Raw genomic sequence first — 26112 nt, 5'->3', positions numbered from 1 at the left:
GGAGCAGTGATCTGAAAACGAAAGTTGAAAATAAGACAGAAAATATTGACTTACACTGACGATGTTGACATCTGTTCGACAGAGTACATGTCTCCATCATCTTCAAATGATTCAAATGTGCTGATAGACTTAAAACTGTCCAGCGACATCCTGTCACTCTGAAAACAGAAAATGTTAGTCACATTACACATGTAGAGCACATTGAGTTATTAAACATCAGCTATTGGATGTCAAACATTTGGTAATTCTGACATGTAGTTTTAGACAGGAAACAAGGGATCTTTTATATGCACTTTCCCATAGACAGAACAGCACATACCACGGCCTTTGATATACCAGTTGTGGTGCACTGGCTGGGACAGGAAAAAAAATCCAATCACAGAATGTGTCCATTGAGGAGATTTGATCCTACGACACAAGAACCTCAAGCACACACAACCGACTGAGCTAGATCCCCCACCCCTCCAAATGATGCAGTAATACTGGAAAGAATGGCTCACACTGGAAAGTGTTTTGCTTTAGCCAATTTTCAGTTATGTAGAGTATTTCCTTTAAAAGTATTAAAAAGTGACTAATTTAAAAACAAAAATTATTAGTCTAATACTCAAATGTTGTAGCCACTTCATATCAAAATTAGCAACTGGCATATTTGGCTATGGCTAAGGCGAGCCCTGGATATGCATGGTTTTAAACATGTCAGAAAACTTCACTTTCACAAACATGCTTGTCAAACTTTATTCTATATCCAGTATTTAAATACAGGCCTCTGAGAACTGAAAATCTGCGTGACCCATTTATCGGTTACGCAGAAATAAATCCAAGTAAGCAATTTCCTTTTTGCGTAACAAGTAAATGGTACTCCAAATTTTGCGCAAACGAAAAATAGGTTATACAAAATTAGATTTGTGTGAGCAACACGCGAACAAAACTGCTCTCGCAATTTTCAAAAGCATGAAACAGGATATAAATGATACTATTTCGTAACTTTTGTCTCAAATTATGTCACATTCCAACAAAATGCAACAAATATAAGACTCATAAAAATAATTTTAGATTTAAAAATATATATATTATATGTTTACAAAAACATTTATTTGGCATTTAAAAGTTCACTATTTAATGATTTAGCAAAAGGAGCATATCCTCTTTTTTATTATTTCTGGAAAGCATTTAAATTTTAATCTTTGCCTGTTGACAATTCTTTTTTTATATATTTTCAATACTCAATACAATACTTGTCTTATATATATATATATTAAGAAACAAAATATACCAATGGCAATGAAAGTCGACTTAGGTTTATGTCTATAGCACCAATTGGTCCTAAACTAAGGCTGCTTAGTTCCTGATGACCACTGAAAAACGAAACATATCAAGACAGTCAGGCAAGGCTAGATGTAGCAAGAGAAGATGAAACAAGATGAGACAAGACAGAAATATGGATGGACAGACAGACAAGACAGGCTGAAATGCAAATACTTCAATCCCCAATGTGTTCTGGAATGAGGAATAAATATAGATTATGAAAAGAAATAGAATGAATAAATGAATGAATAAAAGTATGAATGAATGAATGAATGAATGAATGAATGAATGAATGAATGAATGAATGAATAAAAGTATGAATGAATGAATGAATGAATGAATAAAATAAAAGTATGAATGAATGAATGAATGAATGAATGAATGAATGAATAAAAGTATGAATGAATGAATGAATGAATGAATGAATGAATGAAAAGTTTCAACACAAAAACACATGGCTATTGGGTGTAAGCACAGAAAAATTAAAATACAGAAAGAAAACATAATGATGAACAAACATATTCTTAAAACAACTTCCCATGATACTAATATAATAGCCGTCTAAAGAACTGTACAAAAAATATACATATATTTGTTCAAATACAATTTGACATCCCAATGTATATAAAAAACCCAGCTATTTAATAATGTTAAGACTGATGGTGATACTTACAGGCAAACACCAGAGAGAAAGTTGGAGGTAATACACTGTCCACATGTCACCAATGATCCAACAGGTTCTGACATTTGTAAATAAACAAACAAACAAAAACCTTATTATTCTGTGGTACCACTCACGCACACCAACCCCACTCCATCTTTGATCTTAAAACACGATGATTTTGTAATTAATATTTTTACTAATTTTGTACATTTAATGTACGACATTAATCCTCTCCCCCTTGAATTATACGGTTTATAATGTGTTGGTATACATGTTGATAACTGTTAATGGCCTCTAAAACAACATTATTTAACACTATGATTGGGAATTATGGAATTATAGAAAAAGCAATGGGTCTAGACATTAAACACAGAAAAGAGTAAACATTCTGTGAAAACAATTAGCTATAACATAAAAAATATGACCAATTTTGTTTAAAACATTTTAACCAACTCGCAAAAATATGTTTTGTATAGTTACCAGCATGTAGGATCTTACCAAGAAGGGTCAGTTCTGCTTGATCAATCTGAATTATCAGTGTTTCTCTGTTATAATACTGTAAAAATAACACAGTGCATTTATGCTTTAAGTATATAGGAAGTTAAATTCTTAAAAAACATACAAAAAAAAACATTTTTATTACAATCAAAACAGTCAACGAAAAGTCTAAAAGGCTTTACTTTTTTCCCTTCTTTTTAAAAAATAAGCAGTTATTAGGATCATTTTGTAGGTCCATGGTACAAGAGAGTTTTGCCTTCAAGGACAAAATTACTAGGCCTCATTCCACAAAACAACCTTAGCACCGTTATTGTCCAAAATACCTACCATCACGACTTTAACTTTTTCCTAGTCACTAGCCTGTCCCACAACACAGCATAGTGTACTGTCATCATACATTGTGGAGAAAATTTACAACTGATGATGATTTTCTTAGAACAGTATAACTCATGTGTGTTAAAATGGATCTAATGTACACATAATATCTTTTATGGAAATCGGTGTTCAAAGAAAAATATTTTTGCCCATACAATTTTCATATTAAAATATGGGAGTTAACTCTATGATGTCTTATGTATTTAGCAATTATCACTTCATAAATAAACTAATAAGTAATTAACTTTGTGGATGTCCAACATTTACGGATACATTCGAGATGTTCTGAAAAATTGGATCATTTAACTTCTTTGCACAAAACATTATACATATACCGTATACACAAATATTTTCACAGCTAAAATAATTCGCGATCAGGCTTTCATTTCACATTTTGGGGAGGAATTATTTTTGCGACTGTGTCCCCCAATAATAAAATCAAAATTACCCGTATTTCATTTGCCAAACTCTTTTCAATGACAATTTCAGGCATACACTTGGACATGTTCACCATGCTGTCAGCGAGACGTCAATTTTCTATGCATGTCTGATAAGCGTGATATACCCTAATGTCTTGTATCCATGAAAATTATACCAAATCGAAAATAAGTATGCACGTAATTAAATTTGCAGTGCTATTAACGTGTTCGTGATTTTCGCAGTATATTTTATTTGCGAACATATTTGCATATACAGTAATCGTTAAAGGTATGCTTATGACTACTGTAATGTTGCTTTGTGGAACAGCTGTAAAGCAAACGTAAAATGCACTTAAGTCAATACAATTAACCTTAGCTATGTTTATTTTGTGGAATGGGGCCAGTGATCTTTGCAGACAAATTTTTAACTTATTTATTTGAAAAATAAAAGCTTTACATGGAAATTCTGAGAGGGCGACCAGCCAAAAAATAATTTCAAATCACATACCTCATGGATCTGTCGTAGTTTTTTAATTCCCTCCTTGGCACCCCAGCAACAGAGCTCATGGATACTTCTCAGTGCACTATCAAACTTCATATTTCTAGTTAATTCCACAAGTTTGGGCTAAAATTGGATTTTAACCAAATATTTTAGGATGCAAAAATCTTTTCATATTATGTTCATGTGTACAATGTGACAATAAAGAATAACGATGCAGTGGTCATTAAAAGTTTTAAGTTAAGCAGGAAGTCTAGTAAAATGTGTTTGGAAAATGGTTAGATGATAGATGATATTGTAGACCAAATATACTATTGCTGTAAGCTACATGTCACACATATTTATACATTTTTACTGTTGGGATTTTGATTTTTGATTTAATATTTTGCTTTTATGTACAATAATAACAGAAGGTAGAACAGTCTATTTATTAAGCCATGGATTCTTGTAAAAAAACACACAAAAAAAACACTTAGCAACAAACGAAAAATGGATCAATGAAATTCCTGTATTCTGCATCTGATGTTTGGTAGACATTTTTTACAAATGAAATTGATTACTAAAGGCATCTGTACCTTCAAAGGTGAAAAAAATCTGGAGAAATCCTTTCTGTCTAAATTTTATGCCTTCACCATCATAATACATAAAACTTTGTTTTTAAAATAATAATTTTTAAAAATTCAACAATAAAAAAATTCAATAATAATAATAAAATTAAACGTGAAAGCTGAGGTCCATTTATAAAATGTTTCACCTAATGCTTTTACTGCGTAAATCGATCATCCATAGCAATCCTCCATTGAGGCAAGCCATCAACTTTGTATCATAGAGAAAACTTGCCAAATACAGATGCCGGATTATAATGATTGTTAAAGTTCATATTTTTAGATAAAATTGAAAGATGTTCACTTTGAGATTTTTGAAAGTCTTACCGTGTAAGGTCTTGTTTGGTGGAACATGGAAAACAAGGTTTCTCCAGAATGGGACAAGGAACAACCTGAAATACACAGCAAATACAAATTAAAAAAATTTAAACAGTCTATTCAAACAGTGCTATATTAAACAGGCAGAGAAGCAAACAACTCCAGAGGAAAGTAAAACAAGAGATAAAACTGAAAATGTTTCAGTGACTAAAAAAACTCATTTCACACCATCAGCCAATGCAAAAGGAGAAATTTCAAAGTCATTAACATATAGTTAGTTGTATTACAGTCACAATGGCCACTTTCTCATTTTACATAACTAAACTTATTACAGTATGATTAACAGTATACATGAGCAAATCCGAAAACACCAGAAAATTTTCAAAATTAACACAAAAAGGTAAACATGTTCTAATGCTTTTCTTCAGAAAGAATTTACTGTATTTTGAGTCAATTAAACAATATGAACATTACTGAGATTTTATCATCATAAATTATTTAAATATTAATTTATAGGTAAAAAAAACATATATCAGACTCGCACCCATCTAAACATTCTAAATATACCAAAATCATCTGACTTGATTAGCCTTACATCTGATTTGTGCTTCAGTCTGACTATCTATAAGTCGTTCCGAGAGGCTGCCAGTTTCTTGGTTTGGCATGTTGTGTTGGAGGGTTGAGTGAAGACTCGCCTTGTCTTCCAGTCTCTGCAGGTAAGACTCCATCCTTGGGTCGTCCTGGAAAACAAAAATAATGGTAGGTCGACACTCAAGCACATCATTCATTATTTAACTGCAGGCCTCCGATAATTGAAACAAGAGTACCAGTGAGGTACATGATATGCCCATCAAGCAGATCGTGGTGATAGTTATGGCATACAACACACCAACATCCCAAGTTGTACTTGCATGCAAGGTTTGATAATCCTATATGAATTTATAAGAAAGTTATGGACCAGACAAGGATTTCCTCTAATGTGCAGTGATGCATCAAAAGTAGATCACAGTGACCTAGTTATGATACACAATATACCACCTTCCTATATGAATTGATAAGGAAGGTATGGCCTGAAAAGCATTTCCTTAATGTGCAGAAATGTGTGAAAAATAGATTGTGGTGACCTAGTTATGGTACACAACACACCACCATCCCAAGTTGTACTTGCATGCAAGGTTTGAAGATCCTATATGAATTAATAAGGAAGATATGCTCCGGTAACAAAATATTTATGGACGGATGTACAGATAATGTCATACCATAATAAGACTGGCGTATAAAAATGACACAAAACAAATTACAGGTAACCCATTACATCTTGATTAACCTTTTATAGCCATGTATATGATTTCCTAAATTTAATGTTCGAATGAAAAATAAGTAAAATTAAATTTGCACAAGCCAAGAGCAAAAAGACGATTGTGCATATCAGGTAGTACTAAACCAAATAACTTCCGGCTGGGTCAAAGTTCGAGGTGCACCGAACTTTTGATAGAGAAGTGAACACCACAAGTCCTGTGATTGGTTATAAATGTGAGTGTGTTGGTTGTAAAAAATAATAGTTTCATCTGGGTAAAAAAAAATTGCAATTTTATTTCATCTAGTACCAATGTGTCAAGTAGCCTTGTGCTTGAAACATGTATGGGGTACCTGTAAAAAAAAGTACTCGAATTTTGTGCGAAACTAGGGTAGTCATAGACGCTACACGTTATCTCAGAAACGAGCAGCTTGACCCCCGTTTTTTTCTGATTCACTTTAAGTGTAAGGGGTGGTAGTGTTTATATCCGTGGCGTTTATGTCGGTTGATACGTTGCAGGTAGGAGTTTTAGCCACATATGTTACTATTGTCGTGTATGGGATTTGATTTGGTAGTATACACCCTATAGCACATATTCAGTGCATAATAAAAAATATTATGATTTTGTCATTTTATTTAATTAAACTATACTGGTTGATTAATTAGCCATCACTCGATTATGCAAGTTCACAATGACCTTGACCTTGACAATAATCTCTGTACATGGCTCTGAATGGAGTTTGAATCAAAGTTAGCACTGAAGAAAAGTTGGTTTTAGCCTATAATTCATACTGTAAAGATTTCAATAATTTCTTTTTACATGGTATTTGACTTGCCATATACAACTGCTCTTAAATATGGTATTATATATAGGCAACCTGAACAAAGATTTTAATAGCAATTTATTTTTATATTAAAAATAGCATGTGCCAATAGTGGGTTAATGTCTTTAGTTTCCATTAACATTGTTAATTTCTTATGTATGAAATTCTGAAAACTCAAATTTGTAAAGAAGTTGATTTTTATTGTCATTTTGACATATTTATAGGGTGCTAAGTTATATTTTTAGACAAATTTGTAGTTTTATGCAAAATTTAAAGTAAATTTGAAGAAAAACTTTATCAAAAACATAATTAAATTTGTTGTCACTATTGTGCCTTCTGTTCTTATTTGTACATAACAATAAGGTTGTTAAACATATACTTAGATCTCCAGATCATTTTTTTTTCTTAATAATCACTTAGTTAGCTCTCATGAAAAGCATTTTGAGTTTATACTAGATTCAGAACCAATTTTTTCAGATTTGATTATCTGCCTTGTATTAAGTTGATAATTTATTTTATTGTTAAAGCTGTATTACCTAATGTTACTAGCTATATAAAATGCTGGATTACAGATTGTAGGAATACATCTAATATACATATTGTATTCATCCGGATTAGAAAATAATGCAAGAAAATAGATGTTCGGGTAATTTTGTCATTTAAAAATAGTTTTTTTCAGTAATTTAATCAAATATAAATGTGTTAAAGCTGTATGATTATTCCAGATATCACAAAAATTAAAACCTCCAACTGCAGTAGGCTATAAATAAAATATAGTCAGGAATATTGGTGGCTGCCAATAGTTTTGATGGTTCATTATGAAAATCAGCATGGCCGATGGATTTGAAATTCCCACACCTGGTAACTTGAAGACACCCACACCCAGCATACAGGATTTCCTCCCAACACTAATGTTCAGGACATTAAGTCATTACTTCATACAGGTACAGTCATGTTTGTGTTTCCTTCCTCAGACAGTGTATTTTTTTAATACTGATATTTCTTTGATGTGCCTGTTAAGGTCTTCATAATCTAGGGGTCAATCAAGTGCATGTGTTTTAATGGAATTCTTTAAAGGGGTAGAGGTACTCTGACTATCTTTGTTGTCTCTACATATATACCTGAGTACACACACCCAACTGAAAGTAAATATCTTCAGGAGTTTTATTTTAAAACATTTTGTTGTTTAATATGACATATTGCATTTGTACAAAACTATATGCAATATATATGCTTTTTGAGGTGTACATTATATTAGGTTGCACTGTAGAAACAACAGATTCAGTGAGGTTGTCAGTTTATGTCAGAATACACCAGATCCTGGTTGTCATAAAGACACATAGCTGGACACTTTTTGAAAAATGTATGTTATCAGTATAGGTAGTACTAAACCAAATAACTTCCGGCTGGGTCAAAGTTCGAGGTGCACCGAACTTTTGATAGAGAAGTGAACACCACAAGTCCTGTGATTGGTTATAAATGTGAGTGTGTTGGTTGTAAAAAATAATAGTTTCATCTGGGTAAAAAAAAATTGCAATTTTATTTCATCTAGTACCAATGTGTCAAGTAGCCTTGTGCTTGAAACATGTATGGGGTACCTGTAAAAAAAAGTACTCAAATTTTGTGCGAAACTAGGGTAGTCATAGACGCTACACGTTATCTCAGAAACGAGCAGCTTGACCCCCATTTTTTTCTGATTCACTTTAAGTGTAAGGGGTGGTAGTGTTTATATCCGTGGCGTTTATGTCGGTTGATACGTTGCAGGTAGGAGTTTTAGCCACATATGTTACTATTGTCGTCTATGGGATTTGATTTGGTAGTATACACCCATCATTTTCAGAAATCTTAATTGACTAAAACTTTATTTAGGAGTGTTCTCATTATGGGATTAATCGCAATGACTTGTAACATGCAATCGAAAAGTACTTTAAGAACACCTAAACCGGAACAACATTAGTCGACTTATATGTTCTGATTTCTGTAGGGCCAACAAATCGCTTGTGACGTCAGTGTGACCAATTGCATAATGAGAACGCCACTTTAGCTATTGCAAAACTAGAGCACATCAATTTATTAATCATCTGCTATCAGTGATCTTTATACTTATATTAATCCTGACTGTCACTTACTGTAAAATCACTTTTTTCATGGTGGTCTAATTTTTCTGTAATTTGTGGATGAGTGCAGTCAACGAATTTAAGACCACAACGAAAACGTAATACATATGTACAGATAATACAAATCTGATCATACCTTTTCAATACACAAATTTTGCAAAACCATGAAAATTTAAGCTAACAAAAAAAAAGGCATTTGAGAGTACTGCCTTTTGTTTTAGCCGAGCAAGATAGTTAAAAACTTGAATGTGTTCCCTTTTTTTTAATTCACAGATTCCCTGTTACACTGTGTCTACCCCCATCCAGGGGAAACAAGGGCAGGTCGTCAACATGATCCAGGAATTGTTTTTAACATTTTAAAAAAATCTGTGTTCCTTTAATTCAGTTTCACCAAATACAGCTCACCATTAGCGGTTTCAATCGACTGAGTATCTGCTGTATCTCATCCATAACCTGTCTAATCTTCAGCAGCTCCTGATACACCTCCTCTTCAGACGATGTCACATCGGACGCACCAACTGGACTATCGCTGGAGTCCGATACATCAGTCTTCACTCGAAGCTGACCTAATGTTCACAGGATGTGAAAAATATTAAATAATTATGGCACTGTGATGAGTGTTATCAAGTATATATCATTTCAGTCCCATCACAGTACCAAGTAATTGTTTTATTATCAAACAATTTAATTTAAAAAAAAAACATTATATATATCAGGTGGTCTGAAAAAAAATATAACCCTACTGAAAATGAACTGTATAAAAAAAAGTATGGGGAATGTAACTTTGATATTTCACACCCATTACTATATGGATATTTGCAACCTTCACTGAATATTTTAGGCCCATAGGTCAAATATTGTTAAAGTAGCAACATATTCAAAATTATTGTAGGTAAAAAGATCATTTTCACTTAATATTCTTCTGTCTGGTGTCACATTTGTTTTTACTTACAATTTCGAATCTGTTTCTATTTTAACAATATTCAACCTATAGGTCTCACATTTTCATTGTAAGAGGTAAATATTCATATAGTAACGTGTGTGAGATATTAAAATAACTGTCACCATACTTTTAAAATAATTTAGTATTGTTTTTGGAGGCCACCAGTTTAGCACTATGCAATATAGCAACTGCTAATCATTTGCTTTATGATGTCATACATGAAACATGACACCATTGTCTGTAGATGCTACAATTTCCGAATGCAGTTGATCAAACTGATAGCACTCAATGTCAATATCAATGTCAAGGGGATTACTTATTTTAGACAGGAAGAGTGCAATATCACTATGTACTGGTTCTTGAAACCATAGAGCTGCATAATATGATCCGAAATAAAAACCCAATTAAAATAACACTGCACCTTTTATATCAAATCAGTTGGATGTTTTGCATCATACATCGTAACACGTATATATAATATGCATGATGTAATAAAAATCATTATAAAGCAACAATAATGTACCATGTCAATCATCCAACCAATTCAATACAAATCATATGTTTGTGACCGACATCCTGAATGCAGTGATCCAATATTCATATACCTATGGTGTATTGTAAGTCCATCTGACGTCTTTCGAGCTCCTGAATGAACACCAGACGGTTCCCATACTTCATAAACCTGGCAGCCTAAATAATTATCAACATAATCAGCATTATGACATGTCCTGACAAAAATATGTGGTCAAATTAGTTTTTAAAAAAATTTTGTTTCACAGATGCATGCAGGGCTCACAATGGAACAAATTTTTGTTTAGCCAATTTTTTAAAATGTAGAGTATTTCTTTGAAATTTATTAAAATGTGGTTAATTTGAGGAATATTTTATTAGCCAAAGACTACATTTTGTAGCCATTTTGTATGAAAATTAGCAACTGGCTAATTTGGCAATGTACAGGGTGAGCCCTGCAGATGTTCATGTGTTTTTTCATTATCTCCAAATCAATGACAATCACAAACCATATCACTGAATTGCTAAACATGGCACCTAATACTCCCTACCAAAGACATTCAAGCTATCTGGTTTCTGAGAGAGAAGTCAGTGTAGTGGTCTTATGCTTCCTCCCTACTCAAATCCAAACAGTTTTGACATGCCTATATCCTAACAAGGTTCAGGTATATACCCCCTGGGTACTTCCTCTGACATGGTTATTTCTCATTCCACGACTGGTATGTCAAAGGTCGTGGTATATGCTATCCTGTCTGTGGGATTGTGCATATAAAATGCCCCTTGTTACTACTAGCTAGTCCAAAATTACTAGTTTGACATCCAACAGGCGATGATAAATAAATTAATGTGCTCTAGTGGTGTCATTAAACAAACCAAACTTTATTTTTTAATCTGACATGGCTAGTGAATATGTCCAGGGGAAATGTTTGTTGTGTTTTAATCAAGGGGCAATTTTGAAAATTATAATGAGGGTGGTGGGATTTTGAGGCATCAATCTAAATAATCATCAAGGGCCGGCAATTAAAGATGATTAAAGAAGTGACAAACCAGTTACTCCCTCAGAGTGTTGGCTTGGGAAATAAGTTACTTTATTTTAACATGTGTACATATTTAAAAATAATAGCAAACCAATACATAAGTGTTTAGAAGGAAGGAAATGTTTTATTTAATGATGCACTCAACACATTTTATTTATGGTTATATGGCGTCCCAGCATATGGTCAAGGACCACACAGATACCGAGGGAGGAAACCTGCTGTCGCCACTTCATGGGCTACTCTTTTCAATTAGCAGCAAGGGATCTTTTATATGCACCATAGCCAAGACAGGATTGCACATACCACGGCCTTTGATGTACCAGTCGTGATGCACTGGCTGGAGCAAGAAATAGCACAATGGGCCTACCGACAGGGATCGATCCCAAACCAATTGCGCATCAACCGAACGCTTTACCACTGGGCTATGTCTCGCCCAAGTGTTTAGAAGTTACTAGCAACCGAGGTACAGATGAAGAGGGGCCTGTTGTCAATTAATTTTACAACTACTGGGGGGTCAATGCATATTCTACCCAACTCCGCTTCAAATATCTAATGCAATACTACCAGAAGTATGGGCCTGTGCAACAACTTACCTTTTTAAACTGTGAGGACAACTGTTCATAAAAGGTCATTATTTTCCTAAGAAAAAGTAAAGAAAGGTAAATAACAGCCAAAGATAACATGTTTTTAATATACCAAAAAACTTTTATAATATTACTATTCCATTATATAAGTTTTTATATAAAATAATACAAACTCTGTCTACATGGGTGGACATTGTTTATCTAAAAACAACTGATACTATAGTCCATCCCATGTCTATAAAAAATATTTTCCAATAATTTTTGTGTGCAGTTTACAAATCAATCGGCTCAGAAATAAATAACGTGTAGTAAATTTCATAGTATGAAAAAAGGTGTTCCCTGTGGGACGGACTATAGTACAGTTTTCACATAAAAAAGGTAAAGTATTCGATTCTGATTTTTTAAAATGTATAATTGGTCTTCAACATCAAAGTTAAAGACTTTCATGAATGCATCTCGGCAAATCAAATAGTCAAAATATACATAATGCAATTCCACATACTTTACAGTTTATTCACAATTCCGCATACTGTACAGTTTATTCGCAATTCCGTATACTGTACAGTTTATTAGCAATTCCGCATACTGTACAGTTTATTCGCAATTCCGCATACTGTACAGTTTATTTGCAATTCTGCATAATGTAGTTTATTCGCAATTCTGCATAATGTAGTTTATTCGCAATTCCGCATAATGTACAGTTTATTCGCAATTCCGCATACTGTACTGTTTATTCGCAATTCCGCATACTGTACAGTTTATTTGCAATTCCGCATACTGTACAGTTTATTCACAATTCCACATAATGTACAGTTTATTCGCAATTCTGCATAATGTAGTTTATTCGCAATTCCGCATAATGTAGTTTATTCGCAATTCCGCATAATGTACAGTTTATTCGCAATTCCACATAATGTACAGTTTATTCGCAATTCCACATAATGTAGTCTTTCTTTTTATTAATTTAATAGCAGACCTCTAAAAATTGCGAGAGCGATAGTTTCATTTGTGCAGCACTTGCGTAAGTATAGTTTGCGTAACCAGTTTTTCGTTCACACATTGAATTTATGACATCATTTATGTTTATGGTGGGTTACGTAAAAATAAATTAGGTTACCTGAATTTGTTCTTGTTTAACCCATAAATGGTTTACGCAAATTTTCAATTATCATAAACCTGAATAGCAGACACATAACATGTCCCATAACTTTGGCAAGACAGCACAGCTGAATCTCTTAAAGCAATCAAGATTTTTATAATGATAAAAATACTAATAAAGTCTGATTCTCAAAAAAATAAGAGAGATAATATTTTGAGTTTCACATAAAACAATGATTACCTTTTATCAGAGGTGATATAAGCGAAACAGAAAGATCTCACAAAGCCTCTTGCTTGAATGTCAAACAAAACAAAGTGGTGGACCTAAAAGTAAAAATAAGAAACTGTTAAAAACACAAATGCAGTCAAATCTGCTATAAGGCCACTTTTATTAAAAATAAAAATAAAACACACTTCCCATTCCCATGTTTTCAAATCACCTAAAGCAAGGCATCCATCCGTACAAAGTCTGTGGTACACGTCTACGTCCATATCCATATTAGTGAAAAAACGGATAACATAGAGAAGCATTAACATTTTTATGTAGACCACAATGATTAATTAATTAATCATTGGCTACTGGATGTCAAACATTTGGTAATTCCGACACTTATTCATCAAAGGAAACCTGCTACATTTGTCCATTACAGTAGTATGTACAGACCATGGCCTTTGACATACCGGTCATGGGGCACTGGTTGAGATGGGGGATAAAACCTAATGGAACCACTGAGGAGGTTCGATCCTACAATCCAACCATCTCATGTATGCGCTCTACTGACATCTAAATCCAACCATCTCAAGTATGCGCTCTACTGACTGAGCTAAATCCAACCATCTCATACATGCGCTCTACTGACTGAGCTAAATCCAACCATCTCATGTATGCGCTCTACTGACTTAGCTAAATCCAACCATCTCATGTATGAGCTCTACTGACTTGGCTAAATCCAACCATCTCAAGTATGCGCTCTACTGACTGAGCTAAATCCAACCATCTCATACATGCGCTCTACTGACTGAGCTAAATCCAACCATCTCAAGTATGCGCTCTACTGACTGAGCTAAATCCAACCATCTCATACATGCGCTCTACTGACTGAGCTAAATCCAACCATCTCATACATGCGCTCTACTGACTGAGCTAAATCCAACCATCTCATACATGCGCTCTACTGACTGAGCTAAATCCAACCATCTCATACATGCGCTCTACTGACTTGGCTAAATCCAACCATCTCAAGTATGCGCTCTACTGACTGAGCTAAATCCAACCATCTCATGTATGCGCTCTACTGACTGAGCTAAATCCAACCATCTCATGTATGCGCTCTACTGACTGAGCTAAATCCAACCATCTCATGTATGCGCTCTACTGACTTAGCTAAATCCAACCATCTCATGTATGAGCTCTACTGACTTGGCTAAATCCAACCATCTCAAGTATGCGCTCTACTGACTGAGCTAAATCCAACCATCTCATGTATGCGCTCTACTGACTGAGCTAAATCCAACCATCTCATGTATGCGCTCTACTGACTGAGCTAAATACAACCATCTCAAGTATGCGCTCTACTGACTGAGCTAAATCCAACCATCTCATGTATGCGCTCTACTGACTGAGCTAAATCCAACCATCTCATACATGCGCTCTACTGACTGAGCTAAATCCAACCATCTCAAGTATGCGCTCTACTGACTTTGCTAAATCCAACCATCTCATTCATGTGCTCTACTGACTGAGCTAAATCCAACCATCTCATACATGCGCTCTACTGACTGAGCTAAATCCAACCATCTCAAGTATGCGCTCTACTGACTGAGCTAAATCCAACCATCTCATGTATGCGCTCTACTGACTGAGCTAAATCCAACCATCTCAAGTATGCGCTCTACTGACTGAGCTAAATCCAACCATCTCAAGTATGCGCTCTACTGACTGAGCTAAATCCAACCATCTCAAGTATGCGCTCTACTGACTGAGCTAAATCCAACCATCTCATGTATGCGCTCTACTGACTTAGCTAAATCCAACCATCTCATGTATGAGCTCTACTGACTTGGCTAAATCCAACCATCTCAAGTATGCGCTCTACTGACTGAGCTAAATCCAACCATCTCATGTATGCGCTCTACTGACTTGGCTAAATCCAACCATCTCAAGTATGCGCTCTACTGACTCAGCTAAATCCAACCATCTCATGTATGAGCTCTACTGACTTGGCTAAATCCAACCATCTCAAGTATGCGCTCTACTGACTGAGCTAAATCCAACCATCTCATGTATGCGCTCTACTGACTCAGCTAAATCCAACCATCTCATGTATGAGCTCTACTGACTTGGCTAAATCCAACCATCTCAAGTATGCGCTCTACTGACTGAGCTAAATCCAACCATCTCATGTATGCGCTCTACTGACTTGGCTAAATCCAACCATCTCAAGTATGCGCTCTACTGACTGAGCTAAATCCAACCATCTCATGTATGAGCTCTACTGACTTGGCTAAATCCAACCATCTCAAGTATGCGCTCTACTGACTGAGCTAAATCCAACCATCTCATGTATGCGCTCTACTGACTGAGCTAAATCCAACCATCTCATGTATGAGCTCTACTGACGTGGCTAAATCCAACCATCTCAAGTATGCGCTCTACTGACTGAGCTAAATCCAACCATCTCATGTATGCGCTCTACTGACTGAGCTAAATCCAACCATCTTATGTATGCGCTCTACTGAGCTAAATCCAACCATCTCAAGTATGCACTCTACTGACTGAGCTAAATCCAACCATCTCATACATGCGCTCTACTGACTGAGCTAAATCCAACCATCTCATACATGCGCTCTACTGACTGAGCTAAATCCAACCATCTCAAGTATGCGCTCTACTGACTGAGCTAAATCCAACCATCTCATACATGCGCTCTACTGACTGAGCTAAATCCAACCATCTCATACATGCGCTCTACTGACTGAGCTAAATCCAACCATCTCATACATGCGCTCTACTGACTGAGCTAAATCCAACCATCTCATACATGCGCTCTACTGACTGAGCTAAATCCAGCCATCTCATACATGCGCTCTACTGACTGAGCTAAATCCAACCATCTCATACATGCGCTCTACTGACTGAGCTAAATCCAGCCATCTCATGGATGCGCTCTACCTGACTGAACTTCAGCCATCGACATTTTTACATACTCTTTAAGGGGCATACAGTAAAACCTTATGCTTTGTACGATTGTGAAAATATTAATAACTGAATAACCCCCCAAAGAAACCAACCCTTGAAATACTTACAAAACTACACACTCCATCTTGAATATCTGAAATGACAACCTGAGTATCTTCCGTGACTGAAAATCCACTGAAAAAAATCAATCACAAATAAGGCCCAAAGCACACTGGATCTGGGAAGTATGGTACTATAGTGCTGTCGGAAATAGAATAAAAATGATTTTCGTCGATTATTTCTTACATATTAAACAGACAAGTAAATATTTTGTAAATATATATTTAATTATAGTCTACCTAATTTAGCATTTACTTGTTTTGGCTCTCATCGATGTACAAGGTGGTGTTTACTCTTGAAATTAAAAGAAATACGTCAGTAAACAGATGATTTGTGAACTTTATTGGAACACACTATAACAAAGTTTCGTCAACATATGTCAATTTCATTGCTGTTACAATATGTGAGGGACCGTTTCTGATTATGGTTTACCCCTATTCCTCTCCAAAACTAAATATTTGTAGACATTTATAAGTAACTTTTGAGCAAAACTGTCAAGAACCATTTTGAGTTTGTGATCTATTTTCCAGTATTAAAGGTGCTATCTCAAAGTTGCATAATGACAGCTATTGCAAATCATGTTTTTATTAAATTTTGCTTTGACATTTAAAGACTACACCTTTAACTATATGCTCAAAATTATGATTATAGGAAATGATTTTATCTACTAGTAGAAAATACATTTTTATTGGATAATCTTTATCACAAACAGATGATCACATATAACTTCTGATATAGCACCTTTAAGTGGTTGCAAGATTGTGTACATTTCTACTGTATTTATATTGAATTTATATTCACTAAATATGCTGGTCAAAATTAATAATTTATGCTGTAATTCAAAATAATCAGTTAACTTGCAGTTTTAAATTAAAAGTTTTTTTAAGAGTAAATGAAATTGACACACATTTTAAAATGTGTTATAGTCTGTTCCAATAAAGGTCACAAATCTCCTGTTTACTGACATCTTTATTTTAATTTCAAGAGTAAACACCACCTTGTACATCAATGAGAGTCCAAACAAGTAAATGCTAAATTAGGTAGAGTATCATTAAATAGGTATTTACTAAATATTTATTTGTCAGTTTAATATGAAAGAAATAATTGACGAAAATCATTTTTATTCTATTTCCGACACTACTTTAGTCGAAAATGAAAAACATTGAATTGAATGTGACAAAACGTCTGTGCTGGCGTGAATTACAGATCTGGCAACAGATGTCACAGAACATGCGCTATACTTTCACATTACCAGACTGGCAGCTGCACAATGTGCAAGCCATATTTCTTCATTTTTCTTAATAAACAACAGGAAAGATGTATATTAAACAATGTGGAATTATTGTAATTATTGTTGATGCAAGGCTCGAATTTAAGAATTTGTCTCCCATGGCAATTTTTAAAAGAATTGTCATGGGTGAAACGTCCCACCGACTGCTACTGTGAGCCTGCCATTTTTTAAAAAGTGACAAATAAACATGACTGAAAGGCTATTTTGCTCTATATATACATATTTCAAATGTGCAAATGTTAAATATTGGCAGACAATGTACACCAAGGGTATATATTTTGCCATTGTTGAGCTTTACCAATGGCAGAAAAGTGCCATCGGTGATGGTCTCTACCTACGGCAATTTATATCTCAAAAACAGCAATTACCGTCGATGCCGTCGTTAATTTTGAGCCCTGTTGATGGTTATAGAAGAAAATATATCCAAAGATATGAACACAGTCGATTATACTGATATAACGTAACAGTTAAAGTCTGTTTTGTTTAACGATACTACTAGAGCACATTGATTAATTAATCATCGGCTATTGGATGTCAAACATTTGGTAATTCTGACTCTTATTCATCAAAAGAAATACGCTACATTTTTCCATTAGCAGCAAGGATCTTTTATATGCACCATCCCATAGACAGCAAAGCACATACCAAGGCCTTTGACCAGTTGTGGTGAACATGTAACAGATACAGACGCAGATGTCAAAATACACCAGACATGGCATCTTTGCCACTCGCCAGACCCAGACCCAGACCCAGACCCAGACGTGGTGTGTTTTGGGCCTAAGATGGGAATAACTGTCTCTGGCGTTGTAAATGTTCATTGTCTTAAAATGTATCATAAGAAAAGTAACAGAAATTTAGTTTTATTCATCTGACATGCCGCATGTATCTGTGTATTGTGTATTGGTCTATTTGTCTGGGGTGGACTCTACAGTACTGGCCTAACAGAGTCTGAGATATGAACGTCACGGCAACTTCATACAAATTGTATGCGTGTGACGTCATTACAGATGGAGTCTGGACTCTAAAAGTTTTATAATCACGGGCCCAGCTGGTCAAATGAACTGAGCTGAAATGTATTTGTGTATCAATAAATTTCATGACCCCATGCAAAAATAAAATCATATTAATTAATTAATAAAGATAGGGCTGAGACGTCTTACTCTGTACTGGCCTGATGGTCTACAGCCATTATTTTGACAACAAAGTCATTCTGGTTGAAACATGAACCTCCGTCTTTGGGAATGCACATCTGAAATAAACCACAGCAACATTAATGACACATGTTTTATGAAACCAATAAACTACTACCAAAGGAAGTTACTTAGCAAACAACTTTTAAACAGTTTGTTTCACAAGAAAATTCATAAAATTCTAAGTTTAAGAAGGATATATTTGTCAAAATGAAGAGTTAACATAATATTGGAGGAAGGACAAATTTGGAAGCTATTCTATTACAAATGTTCAAATATTATGTGAAAAATATCTTGCCAAGCCAATCTTTTTCACAATATATACAGTAACTTGACTTAAATTGATAAATAAAAATAAAAATTCCCTGCTACCAGGGTTAAACCCAAAGGCTTAACCACAATGCCATCAATACAGATTGAATTATTATAGAACAGGAATTCTGCGGAATGAAATATGTTGACTACCATGAACTAATTCAGTGAAAATTCAAAAAATAATAATCTAATATCTTGTTCTTTAAAAAAAATATTTAAAAAAAAAGTTAACTTTAAAATTGAAAGAATGAGGCTTATCAGTCTACAAAGCTCCACTATTCAATTTTAAATTTAAATTTTTACAAATTTCAATCAATATTTTAAAATTGAACATTTTTAAAATATATCTCTATTAGTGTGTGAAGGGTACCCCAGAGGATCATTGTAAACTGTAGGAGAAGATAGAATGCAAAGGAAACAATTATATATGGAAGGACAGACATTTGGTCGGATGGACAGACATCTGGATGGATAAATCAGTATTAGAAAAGCTCCACTGATGAACATTATAGTACAGCTAAAAAAATTAATAATTTCTTTTTTTCAAACATGCATGGAAATTAACATTACCAGGCCGTCAAATGAGGTGGTGGGTAAAAAAAATAGGAAAATAGGAATTTTTGTTGCCTGAAAATAGGGTTAAAATAGGAATTTTGCCCACAAAATAGGAAGAAAATAGGAATTTTGTATAAAGTAAATGTCCCAAAATAGAGAATATTGCAGGGGTCAAGTGAGTGAGCCATCTCAAAAAACTAAATATGGAAATAGAAAACCATTGAAAAGATAATAATACAGGAAAATAAGACAATGTGTATATCATAGGAATAAAATAGGCACTTATTTTGTTTTAAGATGGCCTCCCAACACCCCTTATAGCCATCCCAATCCACCACTTTTTATTCAGACAATGCAGTGGTTGAATTTGGTTCTTTGGAGTAAGACTTTTAAAAAGCAACACAATGCAGTATTCTTTTTATGCTATTGAATAATACAAGTTACAAGGTCAAATTTTAACTCTGAAATGACAGGGTTGTTGACTGAAAAAAACACAAGACACTGCTGACCCAGTGACACCATCAAAAACAACAGCAATGGCTGTGTGTGTGTGTGTGTGTGTGTGTGTGTGTGTGTGTGTGTGATTGAATGTGGGTATGGACACTATTTTTTTTATTAGTTTTTTCTTGGTAGATCAACTGGATAATATAGCTGCATTTAGTAGCTGTGTGCTAACTGAACTGGTAGAAATATGTCAAATAATTATGATACTGCAGGTGTGCACATTTAATAGAATACTTGTTACGGTAAGCAAAGCACAACCTGCAAATGAGCACTGAAATCCTACTTCCTTAGACACCATGCACCAGTATATCAGAGATAACCCTAACAGCTTCAGCCTGACTTCGTACAATTTAGACGCGATGAGAAATGTGGAAAATGTAAGATATTTGCACAAACATCCACCCACCCACACAATTTAGCAGTTGTTTTGTTTTGTTTAGTTTTTTTCTAGTTTTGAACATTCAACAAGATCAGATATTACCAAAAAACAGAAACATATCCACAAATTCAGAAATTATAAATAAGAGGACTTTATATTGCATTGTGAAAATTAATAACTGGAAGCCTGTAACCATGCATTCCATCTGCATATTCAGATTTCAATGACTATGCCACAGATATCACAATATGCCTCATAGCAAGTCATCTGGAGCAAATGGTGTGAAGAGAAAAAATATGGTGTCGCTAAAAAATAAAAATATGAAACTGGTCAAAAGTGCAAAAAAAAGGGGTAAAATTAGAATTTTCATCAAAAAGAGGGCTAAATAGGGACTCATCAAAAAAATAGGAATAAATAGGAAAAAGTAGGATATTTGACGGTCTGCATTACAGATGCAACTATAAACCAAATTTCATTCACCTAGGACTTGTACAGGTTTTTTTTCCAAATGGATCTAAATGCAAAAACCTAAAATGGGAGTTGACTCCATTGCCATTGCTAATTTTTAAGTAGTACCAAACACGAGTTACCTACCATTGGTTTTGGTCCCTCTATCTCACAGAACTCAGCGACCATGATAAAATCCTCCGCAAGTCCTTGTTTGCCACCCGCTTCCCATGGATGAGTGGGCTGGAATGTTGGCAGCAGATACCCGGGAAGAAACGAGTCATCATCGGCTGGACTCTCATTGTCAACTCTCGCAATGTATGCAGCATAATCTGCACCGAACATTACTCTATGACCATTCTGAAAAATAAATGAAGGAACATTTTGTTTTCAAAATCTTGATTAGCAATATTTCTAATCAATTGAAAATTGATTAGCAACTACTGTTTAATGTTTTAAAATTGTGTAGTGATCTCTGAAATTTGCGTAGCGAATCAAGATGCAATACTGAACAAAATATTCCCTACATATTACTTCCCTAATAGCAAAAGGCACTACTAGATTGATATGTGTATAAAGTATTGGGACATTATCTTCAATATGAGGGGTTGTGCTCCAAAAACAGTGAATGAAACAGTGAATTTTGGCTATTTGTTTCCATGGTAACAAAAAAATATCAAAAATGAAAACTCTTGTCATAGCAAAAGGCAATATTAAACAACTATAGTCTTTCCCACAGGGAACACCTTTTTTCATAATCTGAAATTTACTATAAGTTATTTATTTCTGAGGCAAACTAAATTGCACACACAAATAATAGGATGGGCTGGACTATAGATTGGTATGTGTACATTTCATGAAAATGTCATGAACAGTTTTGGAGGTGAAAATTGAAAAGGTACTACTAGTATTAGATTAATATGCGTAAAACTATGACATTATTTAGAAATATTATTGAATGGTTCTCCGGAAACACAATCAGACAGATGCAGACACAGACGACGCCCATTTTAATATCCCCTGCAAATCATGTTGATGGGGACAAATGTAGAGTATACTATAACTGCATTTCACTTCATAACCAAGCCAGATCAAATCAAGAGGGGTGGGTCGATATGATGTAATCTAACAATGTCATGACATGTGCACTCATCAGGACGTCAGAATAATTATGTCACATATTTAGGAGGCTTCCACACCTTTTGAAGAGTATTCCATAAACAAGCAAAATGGCAGATGACAGAAAACTGCTTGTATTTTGCCCTAAGCAATGTCAGAGAAGTCGATATCAGTGAAATCTTTAGTCTCATACGTGGAATCTGTGTCACTGTAATGGGTCTTTTTCACGATTTGTTTCTGGACAAAATCTGTGGGAAATCTAATGGTAATTAAAGGTAAGAGAGTAATTTATCATAGTTGTTAACAATTTGGTTCAGACTTTTGTTACACTGAGTTTTATTACATTGTTTTAACTTTACTTTTGTTTGTTTTGTTTAACACCACCACTAGAGCACATCGATGTATTAATCATCAGCTATTGCATGTCAAACGTGTTTTTTTCCACATCAAAGTCTTGTAACCAAACATCTCTTATGTATCCCAACAAGTGCATATTAAGCACTGCTGGGGATGTGGTAAGAGCACAGAGAGCCGCACTTTCCTTGTGAAAATGTGGACATGTTACTGTTCCTTAAATAGAACATAATTCAGGACTGTGACAATTGACATCGAAGATTAATCAGTTTTTACTTTAAAAAAATAAATATGGTTCTTCCTTTCTGTAAAAACTTTTCATTTTTTGTATTCATGGTCGTGAATACATATTCGTATTCGTCACATCATATTCGAAATATGTATCGTATTCGATGCCATGTGTATTCGTTACAACCCTAATGTAGAGTAATAATTTTTAACGTTTAATAGACAGAACAGAAGAACACAAGGAAGATTAATTCACTACTATTTGTGTGACCTTCTTTAAAGGGTCATTCCTGAGTTTGCTGCAATTTTTAAGATGTTATTGACTAACAGAAACTTTTTTACGAATGTAATTACATATCAAATATCCTCAAAGGATCGTCAAGTGTCCTATTAACAGGAAAATGGCTACAATGCACACACATTGTAATCACATGATCATTTTGATTATTTGATCCGTTACCTTATTCAATTAACTACAAATATCAATTAATAAAATATTTATAACCTTACAAGTGTATTCCATCGATAGATAAAAAGTAAAGTTTGTTTTATTTAACGACGCCACTAGAGCACATTGATTTTTAATCTTATCATCGGCTATTGGACGTCAAACATATGGTCATTCTGACACTGTTTTTAGAGGAAACCCGCTGTCGCCACATAGGCTACTCTTCTTTACGACAGGCAGCAAGGGATCTTTTATTTGCGCTTCCCACAGGCAGGATAGCACAAACCATGGCCTTTGTTGAACCAGTTATGGATCACTGGTCGGTGCAAGTGGTTTACACCTACCCATTGAGCCTTGCGGAGCACTCACTCAGGGTTTGGAGTCGGTATCTGGATTAAAAATCCCATGCCTCGACTGGGATCCGAACCCAGTACCTACCAGCCTGTAGACCGATGGCCTGCCACGACGCCACCGAGGCCGGTCTCGATAGATAAAACACATGCCACAGCTGAATGTGTACATTCCAAGGCCTGGATCAGAAAGTGTCCTATAGGTAAGATGTGCTTCCATAATTTGTTTTTGTTGAAAGAATATGTATGTCACATGACCTGACGCAATGATGAAAGCACACACGACAGCGATAGGATTCTTTCGCTGTTTACAAATGCTTATTATTTAGACTGAAGTAGGTATTAATATAGCATATGATTTTAATCGATGCTACTATTTAAAATAACGATCGTGTATAATGCATTTTGTATAAAAATAACTTTTTACCTGTTTTTTCCTCAATTTGTTTGTTTATCGGTAGCAAGTACTTCCTAGTTCAGAATTATTGTGTTGTCAAAGTTCACGCGCGTGCAGATTCATAAGAAACAAGCCGTACGTAAAATAGGACGCTTCTTGACTCCTTTCGATCTTTAGTGATTCATTTTTCTGCATAAAATATTAGTGGCTGTATATTAAACGTGTTTTTGATCGTTCTAGTATTTGTACTAGGTTAAATTTCATTTTATTTCCTAATAAAGAGAAGACAAAATCCAATTTGGTCTTCTTACAAATATTAAGACGACCAGAAATACATTGAATATACAGACACTGATATTCTAAACAAGAAAATACATTCAATATGTAAGTTTAATCGTAGAAATATTTTATTAGTCGGAAACATCTTACAATGCAGCAAACTCGGGAATGTCCCTTTAAATAAAGATTATAATAATAATTATTATTATTTATATTATTATTAAAAGCGATGCCGCCGACGTCGATGGTGCTACAATATCCTGTTGTGGAAATTTAGACCGCAGATCGTGCAAAATTGTCACGTGAAAAGAATAAAACCAAGTCATAAAATAAATTAATGTCAGTCAGTGCAAAAAACGCATATTCAGACTCCAGAGCATATATTAAAAAAAAATTGTGTTGTTCTTCTAATCGTAAAAGATGTCTTACAGATATTAGAAAAATAAAATTAAAATATCTTCCATTCTACAATTTCCTTGTTTTTAGTTTTTATCTATATTTATAGAGCACTCACATTTGTAGTTGTACAAGACAGGCTCGAAAGTACTCTAGCCCCGGGTGGGAATAATCAAACGAAAGTCAGAGGCGTCAGATTTAAGAAAATGTATGTACTTTAGATATACTAATAGTACTTGGTCGTTAAATCTTTTTTGTTTTCTTTTTTCAATTGATAGGTTTAACGCTATCAAATCCTAGCTACACATAAACAGAAGACAGTTGATATAGACAGCTTATTAAATTATTTATACCTCATAGTTATGGCCCTTTCTACGCATTATACTGTTAGCCCATGATTCTCGACATGGATGGAGCTAAACAAATTGCACGTGCAATGCGCTTCTTCCCGCACGTGCTATAATCATATTTGCACCGTTTTCGTTACGTCCCTTTCAATTTTATCACTAAATTATTTTAATAGTTCCGTTAAAAAAAAGGATAGGCTTGTACAAAAATAGTTAAGACTCTATGTCTGTCTATCTGTGTGTGTCTAATATCGAAATGTTCTTGAGGGAAAACTGGATAACACATTTTTCCATATCCACGAGTTTCTTATGAATATGAAATCTTCAGAAAAACCGGCCTCGATGGCGTCGTGGTTAGGCCATCGGTCTACAGGCTGGTAAATACTGGGTCCGGATCCCAGTCGAGGCATGGGATTTTTAATCCAGATACCGACTCCAAACCCTGAGTGAGTGCTCCGCAAGGCTCAGTGGGTAGGTGTAAACCACTTGCACCGACCAGTGATCCATAACTGGTTCAACAAAGGTCATGGTTTGTGCTATCCTGTCTGTGGGAAGCGAAAATAAAAGATCCCTTGCTGCCTGTCGTAAAAAAGAGTAGCCTATGTGGCGACAGCGGGTTTCCTCTAAAAACGAGTGTCAGAATGACCATATGTTTGACGTCCAATAGCCGATGATAAGATAAAAAATCAATGTGCTCTAGTGGCGTCGTTAAATAAAACAAACTTTACTTTCTTCAGAAAACAACTGTACATTATCAAGCTGGGAGTTGGTTGTGGTGGGGCATCAACGAACATTGCTAAACAACAGGTCAAGTCAGGTCATAGGGCTTAACATGCACATTCAGAGTAAGCTGTTGTAGCGCACGCCTGTCATGGTTGCAGGTATCGGCCCATGTCGGCTCCGTCCAGGACAGGAAATGTTTTTTGAGGGACCGCCCGTGCTGGCAGGTGTATGGGATCACCAGCAGCCCGGCCAGGGTCGGTGGCGGGTAGGATCATTTGTGGTGCTATTGAATTTTGAATGTGCCGTAGGATTAAGTAAAAAATATAACGATTGCGTAGTTTTCATGAAGAGTAGTTTGTTTTGTTTAACGACACCACTGGAGCACATTGATTAATTAAT

At 34.9% G+C, this 26112-nt stretch overlaps 1 protein-coding gene across 1 annotated transcript in view; it reads right to left on the bottom strand.

The window, feature by feature from the left end:
* The window catches only part of LOC121370627 (guanine nucleotide exchange protein smcr8a-like), a 39965-nt gene extending 15242 nt beyond the window's left edge, over positions 1-24723 (bottom strand). Inside the window, exons 1-15 of the mRNA XM_041495985.1 lie at positions 24677-24723; positions 21220-21432; positions 18843-18931; positions 16400-16466; positions 13335-13417; positions 12005-12050; positions 10470-10554; positions 9327-9487; positions 5279-5423; positions 4693-4757; positions 3770-3886; positions 2468-2525; positions 1979-2045; positions 1274-1355; positions 55-158 (exon numbers count right to left, since the gene is read on the bottom strand). Of these exons, the coding sequence (XP_041351919.1) occupies positions 55-158; positions 1274-1355; positions 1979-2045; positions 2468-2525; positions 3770-3886; positions 4693-4757; positions 5279-5423; positions 9327-9487; positions 10470-10554; positions 12005-12050; positions 13335-13417; positions 16400-16466; positions 18843-18931; positions 21220-21417 (1367 nt within the window). The 5' untranslated portion in view covers positions 21418-21432; positions 24677-24723. The remainder of the gene's footprint in view (positions 1-54; positions 159-1273; positions 1356-1978; positions 2046-2467; positions 2526-3769; positions 3887-4692; positions 4758-5278; positions 5424-9326; positions 9488-10469; positions 10555-12004; positions 12051-13334; positions 13418-16399; positions 16467-18842; positions 18932-21219; positions 21433-24676) is intronic.
* Between the last annotated feature and the right edge of the window lie 1389 nt (positions 24724-26112).

This window comes from Gigantopelta aegis, chromosome 4 (genome assembly GCF_016097555.1).
Source record: "Gigantopelta aegis isolate Gae_Host chromosome 4, Gae_host_genome, whole genome shotgun sequence".
In the NCBI taxonomy this organism is placed as follows: Eukaryota; Metazoa; Mollusca; class Gastropoda; order Neomphalida; family Peltospiridae; genus Gigantopelta; species Gigantopelta aegis.
The sequence above is the reverse complement of the archived record's forward strand: the minus strand, read 5'-3'. Positions and strand labels throughout refer to the sequence as shown.